The 14,081-nt window shown below is 44.0% G+C and overlaps 1 protein-coding gene across 2 annotated transcripts; it reads right to left on the bottom strand.

The window, feature by feature from the left end:
- Positions 1-95: 95 nt before the first annotated feature.
- On the bottom strand, positions 96-2,568 carry HMGB2 (high mobility group box 2). 2 transcript variants are annotated; one of them, XM_060102650.1, is made up of 5 exons: positions 2,400-2,568; positions 1,895-2,081; positions 1,526-1,671; positions 1,256-1,430; positions 96-647 (listed from the first exon to the last, which is right to left on the bottom strand). In XM_060102650.1, the coding sequence occupies exons 2-5, from the start codon at positions 2,042-2,044 to the stop codon at positions 486-488; spliced, it is 633 nt and encodes a 210-aa protein (XP_059958633.1). In that variant the 5' UTR covers positions 2,045-2,081; positions 2,400-2,568; the 3' UTR covers positions 96-485. The 2 variants fall into 2 exon arrangements, with proteins under 2 accessions (XP_059958633.1, XP_059958632.1); XM_060102649.1 differs by having other exon boundaries at positions 2,424-2,567.
- Positions 2,569-14,081: the final 11,513 nt, after the last annotated feature.

Raw genomic sequence — 14,081 nt, 5'->3', positions numbered from 1 at the left:
TATTAGGCAGAAAAACAAAAAAAAGTTGACATGGTTCCAGACCATGACTTTGAAAGCAAAAGCTAATTGAGCATATACGACAAAGACAATAGAAATAATATACATAATTTTATTACAAAAACTTTTTTTAAAAAAACAGAATGCAACATCCTTATTCTAGAAAACCCAAAATTCACTATTGGTACTAATCTCTATGAGTTTGCTGTGCTACCATACACAAGTCAAGAAGTTAAAGAAACCATTAAATATTCAGAAACATTCGTCAGAAGCTTTAAAATCTAACTGTATGTAGTAGCCCCTCAAAAAGCTACAACCTGCATTTTCAAAAAAGTATTTTCTCTACAAAGAATCTCATAAGCTATACAAAACTCTGTACAGTTTTTATACTGAAGCTAATATTGAGCTGCACTTGAATTCACATTCTTAGCAAACCCTTTGCCTGAGCACACACGCACACTCCACACGCATCGTTACAGAACAGCCGTTTATTCCTCATCCTCCTCCTCTTCCTCCTCCTCTTCCTCTTCTTCCTCCTCTTCCTCTTCCTCCTCATCTTCTGGTTCATTCTTCTTCTTGGAACCTGTTGGCCTGCCAGGGCCCTTCTTTCCCGCCTCACTCTTGCCCTTGGCACGGTATGCGGCAATATCCTGGAAATATTGTCAAAAAAAATAAAATCGTCATCCGGTGTCATTACTCAACCATGAAAACCACTAAGCTGTAAACAATCTAAGATTCTTGGCCAATAACCCTGAGGACTGTCTAAAACGTGGGTTTGAGATCATGTCCCCTCCAGGCCTTAGACAGCGAATGAGGTAAAGTAATGGGGGTGTACCAGACTGGTGTGCGCCAGTACTTTCACTACCGGGATCTGTGAGCGGCACATAGCCTGTCCCCTGACCTCACGTTTTAGGTAAAACACTTAGCCCTCCATTCTTCTCAACTAAGACGCATTTCACCACACACACATCTGAACGCAGCAACCTCCCAGGGCTACAAACACCGGCTGCCGTCCCCAGAAAGGAGGTTCCAAGTAGCTTACACTCCTTAAGTGCACAGCCCTCCTTAGACCTTTCCGAAGCACAGCTGACAACCATGAACGCAGAACGACGGAAGGTTCCCCACTTGCTGGTCAGGGACAACCGACTACAGCCTGTACCCATGAACACACAGCTCACACCGCCTTCTAACACGCTCACTTAGAAACCGGCTTTCAGCCAGATTTCAAGCTTGCCTCAACGAAATGCAGACGGCACACCTTTTCATATTTCTCCTTGAGCTTAGCCGCCTTCTGTTCATAGGGCTGTTTGTCTTTGGCTGACTGCTCAGACCACATTTCACCCAATTTTTTGGCAGTATCGCCAATGGATAAGCCGGGGTGCTCGCTCTTGATCTTTGGGCGATGTTCGGAGCAAAACAGGAAGAAGGCAGATCTGAAAGGAAGGAACAGGGCTGTAATGACCTGAATGAAACACCATGGGGGCCATTCAGCCGACTGCACACAAAAAAGCAAACAAACAAAACTTACGGAGGCCTTTTAGGCGCATTGGGATCTTTTTTCTTTCCCTTCTTGTCACCTTTGGGAGGAACATAATTCTTCATCTCCCTGTCATAGCGAGCTTTGTCACTTTTTGCCATATCTTCAAACTTGGATTTTTCCTTGGCAGACATGGTCTGTGGGCATGAAAGCAGCAGTGAAAATGCGATACTGTAAACCGAAATCCGTCCCCGAACAGGCAGGGCTCTCTTCAGGGCCGCAGTTGCCTCCGTCGTCTTAAAACACACCAGCACCCCGAAGTCCTGTGCCTCAGACTCTGAATAAACACCGGGGCCGGTCGGCGGCGGAGGCAAGTTCAAAGTCACGGCCACCTGCCCGCGTGAGGACCCTCGCGCTCACCTTCCATCTCTCGGAACATTTCTTGGAGAACTCGGCGAAGTTGACCGAGGAGTCGGGGTGCTTCTTCTTGTGCTCCTCCCGGCAGGTCTGCACGAAGAAGGCGTACGAGGACATCTTGCCCCGCGGCTTGTTGGGGTCGCCCTTCCCCATGATGCTGCTGCTGCGGCGGCGGCGGCGGCGCGTCCACCTGGCGGGAGAGCGCGGCGGGCGCTGGCGGGCGGGGCGCCTTCCCGCCCAAACGCCGCCGCCCCCCACCCCCCGGGCCCGCCGCCCCCGCCCGGCCCTTCCTGACAGGAAAGCCCCCGGCGTCCACGCCGCAAGGCCTGCTCCGAGCTGCCGCCTCGCGCCCCGCGTTCAAAACACTCCCGAGACGGGCCCGGACGAGCTTCCCGCCTCCGCAGTCCGGCCCGCCCGGCCCGCACCCGGATCCCGCCCGCGGGGCGAGCCCCGAGAGCCGCAGGCGCCCGGGCCGGCCGTGAGGGAAGGGGGCCGGCCGGCCACGCACCCCAGGCCCGGAGCCGGCTCTTGCCTGGCGGTAGCTTTTCCTCAGAGTACCGCGCAGCGGCCGAGTCCGACCGCGACGCTGCTACCCGCGGCTTCGATGTGAACTGGTATGTCTCTAACGCAATCCTCCGCCTCTTGTTTTGCAGACTTCTCCGCGCCACGGCAACTTGACGAGCCGGGCCACAGGCCACACCCCCTGCCGCTCCGATTGGCCCTGGGGATTATTCAAACTCGGAGAGACCCCGCCCCCTCGCCACGGCGGCTTCCGAATGGCCGGTGTGTCTCCAGGCTCGTCCCCCCGGCCGCAGCCTAGCATGTTAGGTGGGTCGCCCGGGTAGTTAACTCCTAGACCCGTTAGAACCGGTCAGGAGAGGAATGCGCTGCTCGATCCTGATTGGCGGCCGGAAGAGGGTTTGAAAAATGGCGGGCCTGGCGCTGACTGGCTGGGGCGGGCGGCGGGGGGCGTGGTTGACCCGTGGAGAAGCCCCGCCAGATTTAAAAATACCGTGTCGCGAGTCCGCGGGCTGCTCTCCGGGGTCGACGGCGCTCGGTTTGCGGGCGCTGAGGGGGCAGAAGCGGCTCACCCCGCCGACCCCGACGGCGGCCCAGGTCCTGCTTGTCCCCCGCCCCAGCGCGGCCCACAGCCCCGGCTCCCGGAGAGGTGGTCGCCGCCCCGTCCGGAGAATAACAAATACGGAGGCTGAGGAGCCTGCGCTGCGGCCCACGGCCGGCGCCGCCGGGTGTCGCTGAGGCTGGGGTAGGACCCGAGGAAGACAGGTGGCGGGGACCGGGGAGAGGCGGAGGGAGCCACTCCCGCCCCCATGGGGGTACCGCACGCCCGCGAAACAGGGCGCCTTCCGCCCACGGAGTCCCCGAAGGGCCACTCCTCCCTCCCCCTTCGTCCCGGCGTCAAATCCCGGGGTAAACAGGGCCGCCCGCGGGCGGCTGGGCGGGGCGGGGCGGGGCGGGGCGGGCGGCGTCTTCCCAGTCCCGCCCCTGCATCCAGGCTCCGATCCCGGGCCGCGGCCCCGGGGCCGGGCCCACACCCCTTCCTCCACCCCTCCCTCCACCCCTCACCCCTCAGCCCCTCCACCTGAGCGCTGCGACGCCCCTCCCCCCCCCCCTCGAGGCCAGCCCGCTGTCACCGCAGTGGTCACTGTCTGGTCCCCGCAACGCGATCGGTTTTAAAACCTTTTCCCTATCAAAGATTCCCTTCGAGACTCCCGTGAAAGCTCCGCATCCCCCGTTGCATTTATGCGCCAAACTGCGCGCCGCGGCGTTTCCAGGCTCCTCCGAGCCCAGGTTAAGAATCTTCGCTTTAGTGTCTGGTGAGAGCGCAGCCGAGCGACCTTAGCTTACTGCTTCCAGGCGTCACCAGCCGCCTTTCCCGGGGTAGGAGGACGTTGACTGACATCTTATGCTATTTCTGTGTTGTGTTTAGTTTTGAGGGTTATTTTTTCCTCTTGGCCCATATGTTAACAGTGACAGTTGGTTTCAACAGGTTTTAAATATTCTTTCTTTTCTCAGTAAGTTCGCTGGCATTTGTTAGACTGTGTGCTCCTATTTGGTTTGGATACGGTGATCTTCCTTGCTAGAACCTCAGTTCCAGCAGCTATTTTTCTAGATTTACTAATTAAAAACTAGGTTTTTGCAAACGGAAATGGATGTTAGTTGCACAATATTGTGCATGTCCTCAATACCACTGAATTTTAAAATAAACTTGAAAAGTAAGGCATCAGTGATCTGTTCATTGCTATTTGAATAATGTATGATTTGTTTTTTCCATTTGGATTTTTGTGTGCTTTTATAGCACGATTGTAACTGTGATCTTATTTGAGAATAGGGTCATTGCAGATGTAATTAGTTAAGATGAGGTCATACTGGAGGTGGGTAGGCCCCTAATCTAATATGATCGGTGTCCTTATTAAAAGGGTTTGTTTGGCCATAGAGACAAGCATGGAGGTAAGATGATGTGAAAAGACACAGGGAGAAGATGGCCATCTACAAGCTAAGGAGAAGGGCCTGGAATAGATTTTTCCCGTACAACCATCAGGAGGAGCCAACCCCACTGACACCAATTTCCATTCTTTATTCCATCACAGCAGAGAACAGGAAAACATTTCTATATTTAATCTGCATTTACCCTCCATGCCAAGACTTCACTCTGCTGTACTTCCTGACCTAAAAGTAACATTGAGATGCACAGTGAAGTCATAAATGAAATAAGGCTTAAGTGAGATCTAGACAGTGGTTGGTTATAGAACAACTTTTTTTTTTTTAATGGAAACTATATACAGAATCTGGTAGCACACACACACAAATCTAATCCCAAAGGTTGTTCAGAAAAAATGGATTAAATATACAAGAGGCCTAGTTCACTATTACGAATTACTTGGTATATTCATTATGTCATGACTAATATGACTTTATCAGAAAACTGAAATGTCCTGTGAAGAGGTAGTACTAAAGGTGTTTCTCATTGTGCCACTAATCTTGTTATGGTTCTAAATGGGAAAATAAGATTGTATTTCTAAAGAAAAAAAAAGGTTGTACTCAACTTTAAAGCCATTTCTTTTCAGAAACATATCAATTTCATATATTCTAAAACTAATTTTCCAGATTTATTTTTATTAGAATACTACATCTTCCTAAAAGATGATAAAGGGGAAAGTGTTTATGTTTCTCATAAAAAATGTATAAATTTAAATCCAACAAGGGCTGTGATTTTGAACAGTACACTTAACATTTCTAGACTTTTGATTGACAAACTGTAAAATGACATTTGGGGGATAATCTCTAAGTTTTATGATTCTATAATTCTGCGAATATGTGATCATAATGTGAGGAAATACTGTAATTTTAGCAGTTGTTAGGTGGTCAAGAGATTATAAATAAAATTTAAAAGATAAATAATTTGTTTCCAGGAAATCCTTTGGTTATAAGTACCAATAAGTGTGAGCCCAGTTACTTCAAAACAGTATTTAATGAAGTAAGAGTTTTATAGCTACTCAAATGTAATAGACTATATAGAACAAACTTTAGATTACACACTATTGCTCAGTCATCTTCGTCTTCTAGTAAAATGATCTTACCAGGGTTTTTCCTCCTAGGGGATACCAATATATCACTTTATTTGCCAAACTTTGCCTGAGTTCAGCATCTCACAAACTGTAACAGCATAGATATTTAGCAATAAATTAATTATGAGCTAAGATCGAAACTGTTTCCAAAGTAGGTCCCCTATCCTATAATATAAATAGCTGTTCTGTAGATAAACTGGAATTTATCTACAGCAATGTCAACCTGGCAGGATTGTATAGAAATAATCTGGGTTGTGCTACCTATTGAAATTCATATCATTTATTCAGTTATCCTAAAAATTTATACTTTTCATAATCATCAAATCATACTGGAAAACCATGAGGGGAAGAAAATATGTACATTTTTTGTAACCTCCCCTCATACACACAAACCAGTAAATAAGTTCTCAATAATTATTATCATTGATTGATTAACTCATGTAGTTAGTCCAAATTAGGTATACTTTCCGTAAGGTAAGTTGCATATAAAATTATTATTGTTCTCTCAAGTTGCAAAGTTAGTGTAAAAAATGGAAAGCCGTTACTTGCTCTGCACACATTAGTTTCTGAAAGATGAATCTTACATTGGAGTTTAATATTTTCAAGTTGTTTGAAAGGCAGAGGAGAAGGAAAAGCATACTCAAGTGTTATCACATGGGCACAGCCATTTGTGAGTAGACCACTGGTTCTGAGGCCTAACTGTTAAGAGTCACATTAGTGATGCAGCTCAACAGTAAATTTTTGAAGAAATGAAAATGCAGGTAAAGAAAAAACAAAAGCCTCTCATTCTGCTGCTGGCATTTTCAACAAAAAATGATAAGAAAACGAAGGTATTTTGTTTTTCTTCAAAATAAAAAAACAACGAATATTTTTGTGAATCAGTGTGAACTAAATGTCCACCGAAAGAGCAGAAATGAATCTTTGATAGTCTTTCAGGTCTAAGGAGACAGAGACCACCAAGACCTAAAGCAAAAGCGCATGTGACAATGTCTAAGGATCAGGAATGAGCCAGATGTGAACTGGGTCTTACAACACAGCCTGGATACATACAGCTCAGTCCCTCATTGGATTGAGATAATCAGTCCCTTATCCTTCTACCTATTAGAGGGGTTGGTTCTGCCCTACAGAGGAAAGGTCAAATCCTCTCTAGTAGAAGAGGTCATCTGGAGCAAATCATAATAAAAAATGTGAAAACTAAAGACAGAAAACATCTTAGGAACAAGACGAAAAAGACAGTAAATTTTAAAAAGCAACAATAAGCCTGAATGCTGACTCGTCAACAGAACTATGAAATCCAGAAGACCATAGAAGGACATCCTTAAATTACTAAAGAAAAAAACCAAACTGCTAACCTAAAGTTCTATATCCAGGGAAAAAGCTTTCAAGAATTAAGGCAAAATAAAGATGTTTTCAGACAAGAAAAAGCTGAGAATTCATTCCCTCAGTCCTGCTTAAGGAAAATGATCCTAAATCCTCAGGAGGAGAAAAAGAACACAGGCAAGGGTAATTATGTAAATTATTTGTTTAAAACAGAATAATAATGCCTTGTGCATTTTTATAACATGTAGAAGTAGATTCTAAGAAGAGATAGGAGTTAAATTGTAAACATCTTTTGTTGTTCAGAAAATGATAAAAGTATTCTCAAGATTTAAACATATTTACCCAGTAATTCCACTCCTAGGATCTACCCAAGAGGAAGGAAAACCTATGTCCACAAAAATAACTTGTATATGAATGTTTATAGCAGCCTTACTTGTAATAGCCCAAAGCTAGAAACAATCCCAATGTCCACTAACTGATGAATAAATAAACAAAAATGTGGTGTGTCCATTCACTGGAATACTATTCATCAGTAAAAAAGAAGTGGGAAAAGGGACAAACACTGATAAAAGCTATAACATAGATGAACCCTTAAAAACATTATGCTAAGTCAAGCAAGACACAAAAGACAACATATTTTATGATTCCATCTATATGAAATTTCTAGAAAAGGCAAATATATGTATAGACACAGAAAGCTAAAGAGTGATGCCCTAGGGCTGGAGGTGGGAGCCCGGCTGACAGCACAGAGGCACAACAGAACTTTTTTCAGATGATGGAAATGTTCTGGAACTGGCTTGTGGTGATGGTTGCACAACTGTATAGATTAACTGAAAATCACTGAACTGTACACTTATAATGGGAAAGTTTGTGATATGTAAAATATGCCTCAGTAAAGCTTTTTTTTTTAAGGCCAATGACTTATTTTTCCGCTTGCAGAGTACTGAATCCAAAATAGTCAAGAACAATTTAAACTTTAACAGTAAGAGCTGCAGAATACAGTATGAAAATAGAGGCATCATTTGAGAGGGAGTGAATACTACTCTTCTATTTTAGGAAACAGTAGTTAAGAGAGTTAGCAGCTATTGAATTGTATAACAGCATTGTTAATTGGGCCCATATTTAGCTGAATATCTATTGCTTTCATACAGGAGGAAGATAATTCTGTTGTAATTTTTTTTGAAAATTTTTTGTCTACTGTTTTGTAGGTGTTTCCAGTTAAAGTAAATTTGTGATATATTAATACTGTGCTGATCTTATATCTAGCCAATGACAGTTTTAAGTTTGGTAATGACTAAAAATTGTAAATTCTGGTGTAAATACTCATAAGGGTGAAATATTTACAACTTTGCCCCCTAAATAATTTTGATTCTATGCTTAGTAGTTTGATGGTATTTAAAAATATGTTTGCAAACAATATGAGATTTTTCAGATGTACTTTAAAAAATGTCCATCTAAATTCAAAGTCTAGAATTCTAATTAGACTAAAAGAATGCACTTATGCAGAGTTGAAGATTGGACTAATTAGCAAAGAAGAAAGAGTATTTACTCTGTGCCTAGTAGGACAAGCTGAAAGTTAAAAGGACAATAAGAATTGAACTGATCTTACTTTGTGGAAAACTGTCATTCTAGGAATTTCTGTAACCAGTTCTCTGTACAATGATCCCACCTTTGTACAGACACAGCAGTACTCTGTCTATTCAGTAACCTCTAAGCCTGTCTCGTTCCCATATTTTTTTTGTGTTTTTTTTGAGAGAGGGGTGGCAGGGTGAGGGTTGGTCTGAAGGATCTTGGGAATGGAGTGAGTGTAACATAGAATCTGAGTCTGCTCTTCCTGCTGAGTAGGAAATCAAAAGAAAGTCTATTCTCAAGAATCAAAAACAAAAGCCAGTGAGGTAACTCCACACAAATGTGAAATACTCTTAATGTGGATAAGATTTAACCAAAAGAATCTGTATTTCTCAATCTTTTCTCCTGCACAAGATCCCTGGCATCCCACTTTCATGAGTCTGGATTCATTTTCAGGTTCTAACGCCAATCTTCCAGTGCCAGTGCTGCTTCCCAACCTGCACACCCCTCTCACCACTGCAGCTTCCTAAAATACAGGTAGCTTCATAAAAACCTTTAACCTGCGTGCCTCCAAAATGTCTGTATTATGTCTAAAGCAAGTGAGAGAAAGAGACACTAAAAACACACGTGCTGATTTATGACACAGAGATGAGCCAAGGAGAAGGCAGAAGACGCAGGGAGGTGATTGGGACAAGCAGTAATGATAAGGGCGGATCATGGGCCAGGCTGCACAAAGCGGTAGCTGTATACAGAGGGACATTAGGTTTTATAAAATTTATGGCTAATGCCATATGTATTTAAGAATAGAATGTGATACACGATACCATTTATTTAACAAACATAGTGTCTGCTGTGTGCCAGCCACTGTTCTAAGTGCTCTAAAAATATCGAATCCTCCTAAAGCCAATGAGATAGAAATACTAGTGTTATCTTCACTTTTACGGAGGAAGTCACTGAGGCAAAGAGAATTAGTTACTTGCCTGAGGTCACAGTATCAGCCAGTATCCAGTCAGGAAAAGAAAAGCCACTTTGGGTATTTCAGAAGGAACGTTATTACCTCTATTTTTGACAGAATCTCTACCGAAGGACTGGAGGAGCAAAAGGGAGAGAGAGGGTCGATATCCAGAGGGTACTGCGATAAAAGCCAGCATCCCTGCCCTCGGGACACAAAACAGAAAGCAGTGTCATCCAAAACCCACAAATGTGTGCTTCTGAGGTTTTTGGAACTTAACTGCTGGCGTTACTAGAACTATCTCTGCTAGCTGCTTTGCAGGAAGCCAGCAGCCTTCGGGGACCCCCCGTTCCTGGAGCCATCATAGAGGAGCACAGTGCTGCCGAGGCTGCTGGAGCCCGAAGAAAGGAGGAGTGCCTTCCACCCTCCTCCTGCCCACTGATCTCCTGTCAGCAGAACCGAACTGGAGACCTCCTGGCAAGTGAGTCTGGGACATGTCCTTTAGGGTTCCAGAACCCGTTAGGGTTCCAGAATCCAGAGGAGAGAGTAGAGAGAGAAAGGAACTGAGAGACAACAGATAACCTGCACAGTCAAACAACTGGCAAGTGGCCAAGCTTGAATCTCAAGCAGTCTGGTTCCCGAGTCCATGCTCTCAGCTACTACGCTGTGCTATGGCACTAGGGTGTACTGTAACAAGAGTATTTCATACATTTTAAATTAACATCTGCTCATAAATGTCAATCAGCAGCAAAGAAATTGTAGGACTTGTATACATTAAATATTCCACAAATATTTAGCAAGTTCCTACTTTGTGCCAGGCGCTGTTCTACTAGAAATACATTGAAAGGGAGGGGAAAAAAAGAACAGAAAAGAGGGAAGAGAGCTCCTTTCTCCCTATTTCAGACTGAACAAAATTCTCTGGGAAAGATTCCAGCTGGTTTGGCTGGAATCATGGGCCCACCCACTGGACCAAGCACTTTAGCTGCTGCGTGGGTATTGGGGAAATAACCTAGTGGAAATGCCCTTTATAATCCTGAGACAAGGATTTGAGTGCAGGTAGTTTATCTGGAGGATTCAGGAAACACCAGTAGGAGGTGGGGAAGTGAGACAAAGAAGGGAAGGCAGTAAATGAAGGGTGCCTTATTAAGCCAGCTACCATTGGTAATGCCTGGAGCATAATCTCACGGGAAAACTGGGAAATGGTATGAAACACATGCCTCAAATTTACCTACCTGAGGGGCAAGAGAGCTGGGGTATCTGTACAACAGACCCTGTCAGTCATTAGGTGAGAGCTGCTGAGATGAGAGCCTGATAATTCCTTGCACTTCCGAATTGCCCTGACCCCAGGGACAAGGCTGCCTTCCATTTTTGGGAGAAAGCCCTGGGGCAAAGACACGGTAACAGGAAAGCAGCCTGAGGAATTGAAGTGGTGAAGGCCAGAGAGTTAGCAGCGAGGATCTGAAGGGTCTACTGCACTTAATTTCTTCATCAGATAAAAATTTCCTCTACACAGAGTTGTTATCATTTCAAAGGAAATAATGCCTGGAAAGAGTTTTATGAAGTAGAAAGTAATACAAACAATTATTGTTTGGAAGTTTCTTGAAGGTAAGGAATGTGTATCATGTTTTATACCTCTCCTAGGACCTTGCACAGTGCTGTATATATGTCATAGGCTCAAATATTCACCGAGTGAATTTGTCAATTTAATTAATAACTGAACATATTCCTTTTAGGTTTACAAAAGGTGGACTTATTTTTAAATTTTAAACTGTCATTAAGATCAATAACTCACTTTTGCTAACTTCTGAAAGAATTTTTCATGTTTCAAGCGTTTTTTTTTGTTTGTTTTTGCGGTACGCGTGCCTCTCACTGTTGTGGCCTCTCCCGTTGCAGAGCACAGCCTCCAGACGCACAGGCTCAGCGGCCATGGCTCACGGGCCCAGCCGCTCTGCAGCATGTGGGCTCTTCCCAGACCGGGGCACGAACCTGTGTCCCCTGCATCGGCAGGCAGACTCTCAACCACTGCGCCACCAGGGAAGCCCCTCAAGAGTTTTAAGTAACGTGGTCTTGTCCTAGTCTTTCTATTATTCTTCTTAAATCTAGACAGTGGTAGGTAACTCTATTAATCACCTACCCAGTAACCATTCTCCTGTTCCTTCTTATATTAAAAAATACCTTGATTATAATAAATAGGGTATTCATAGATTGTTGCTGGTTCAAGTCAATCATGAGAATGCTACTCTGAACAGCATGGGGGAAAGTCAGGAAAATCACAGGTACCGACCCCGACACTGATGAACTCCTGAGGCATCACCAGTCTTCTATTACTTCAGAAAAATAAATGCCCAACAATACTGTTAAGCAGGTATTCTGTTTTATGCAGCCAGTGATTCATAACTTTTTAAATAACTTTTTCCCCCTCTTTTTGCATAGCAATCCCAGGACAAGTCATTTTATTTCTGGAGTAAATTATTTAAGATATTAACTTATCAGGACACACAGATGAGCAGTAAGCAGTTAGATACACTAGTCGTAATCCTTCTGCGTTCCCCTCTGACTAAGGCAAGCTCACAGGATTCCCCACAGCTCTCTTCCTGTGCTCTCCCTGCAGTATTCACTTTGATATTTTAAAACTTACGTCTCAAGAAGCTCAGCAGGGCTCTGTCACAGAAAGTGGTAGTGAGGTGATGACCTTTCAGATACCAGTTAATGTAGCATAATTAGTCACCATTGTCTCCTCCACCCAGCTTCTTGGCTTGGCTCCGCCACATTCAAAACATACGTTCTCTGTTCTCCCTCCAGAATATATTTTGAATCTCTACATATCTCCATCTCTGCAATAATCACACAAGTTCAAACTGCAATAATTTCTTACCCAGAATACAGCAATAGACTCTGGTCTCCCTAATTCCAGGAACTCTTGGCCTTAACAATCCTTCCTCCATGGAATAGCGAGAATGATCTTCTCAAAACATAACTCAGATCAATTGCTTCCCAGCATAAAACTTTTCAGTGGCCTACCGTTTCACACAAAATAAAATCCAACACCTTGGACTTACCTGGTGGCACTGTGGTTAAGAATCCATTTGCCAATGCAGGGGACATGGGCTCGAGCCCTGGTCCAGGAAGATCCCCCATACCACGGAGCAACTAAGCCTGTGAGCCACAACTACTGAGCCTGTGCTCTAGAGCCCGCAAGCCACAACTACTGAGCCTGTGTGCCACAACTACTGAAGCCTGCGTGCCTAGAGCCCGTGCTCTGCAATAAGAGAAGCCACTGCAATGAGAAGCCCATGCACTGCAACGAAGAGTAGCTCCCGCTCACTGCATCTAGAGAAAGCCCATGTGCCACAACAAAGACCCAACACAGCCAGAAATAAATAAATAATCTTTAAAAAATAAAATCCAACATCTTACCATTGCACACAATGCCCTGCATCATCTGCCCTCTTCCTGTCTCTAACGTCAGCCCCCATGGCTCCCTGTCCCTCACACCAGTTGTATAGACTATCTTTCAGCTCCTTAAACACCAAATCTTGTGCCTCAAGGCCTTTGCACAAGTTATTCCTTCTGCCTAGAAGACTTTTACCTTCTTTCTCATCATAGCTGGCTCCTTCACTTCAGGTTTAAGCTTAAATGTAAAGTTGCTGCCCAAGTTTCTCTCATAACCGTTATCACGCTCATCACTAACTGTAATAATATGTGTATCTGTTTACTTATTAGTTTAGGGTGTCTATCCTCAGCTAGACCCCAATTGGGCAGAGATGGTTTCTTCTCCTTTAACACAGCACTTGGTACATGAGTGCTTGTAAATTGCAATTAAATGAATTAATCAATGAAGTAATAGTACTGATTTGACTTGAAAGCAATCCCCAGAATCCAAACTGGATTGTTTTTTTTTTTTTGTCCTTCCATGTAAAAGAGGGATGTGTGATTGCAGCTTTCAGCATTATAATAAACTAAGTACTTGGGTATTTTTGTGTTCTTCTAAGAATTATTTCCTGAGTAAATTATTCTTTTTAATGCATTACTAGGATGGCAGAAAATGGGGGAAATATCTAAGGAATTCCCCTCTGCCAAAAGAAGGGCCAGGGTAGGGGGAGACCCCAACCATGAGCTAAACTCAGGAGTGGTAGCTTTGAGGGTTAGGTAAACCTGAGGCCCAGGTCAGCCCTGAGAACAAATGCCCAGGGCAGCAGTTTAATGTGTGACCCTAACCTGTAGGCCCACAACAAGGAAGGGAAACTAACTGGAGCCAACATTAACTCAGGCCTTTTGAAGAAACTAAAAAGCATATTGGTAGCACACTTTGTTTCTTCACAGAAATGTATGAGAATCCTCAGTTGGGAAAACATCCCAATTTAATGTTGCAGAAAAATCACAGATCAAATTAAGTACAAAATCAAAGATGACCAAGCAAATGAAGAAGCAAGCCACTGTTGAACAAACCCAAGGAATTCAGATATTGCAGTCATTAGATTTGGAATATAAAAATCCTTAATAGGAAAAAGGACAAAATTATAAAGATGAGGAAGTAACAGGTGTCTACTAGGAACGGCAAGAAAGATTTGAAAATTAACCAACTGGGTCTTCCAGACATAAAGAACATAATTGTTGACATATTAATGAATGGGCTAAACAGATTAGATAGAGCTGAAAACAAAATTAAACTGGAAGATGTTATTAAGAAATTACCTGGAATGAAGCACAGAAGAAGGACATGAAAAATATTTAAAAATGAAGTTGAGAAACGTTGGAAATA

The sequence above is a fragment of the Mesoplodon densirostris genome, chromosome 6, assembly GCF_025265405.1.
Source record: "Mesoplodon densirostris isolate mMesDen1 chromosome 6, mMesDen1 primary haplotype, whole genome shotgun sequence".
Lineage (NCBI taxonomy): Eukaryota > Metazoa > Chordata > Mammalia > Artiodactyla > Ziphiidae > Mesoplodon > Mesoplodon densirostris.
The sequence above is the reverse complement of the archived record's forward strand: the minus strand, read 5'-3'. Positions and strand labels throughout refer to the sequence as shown.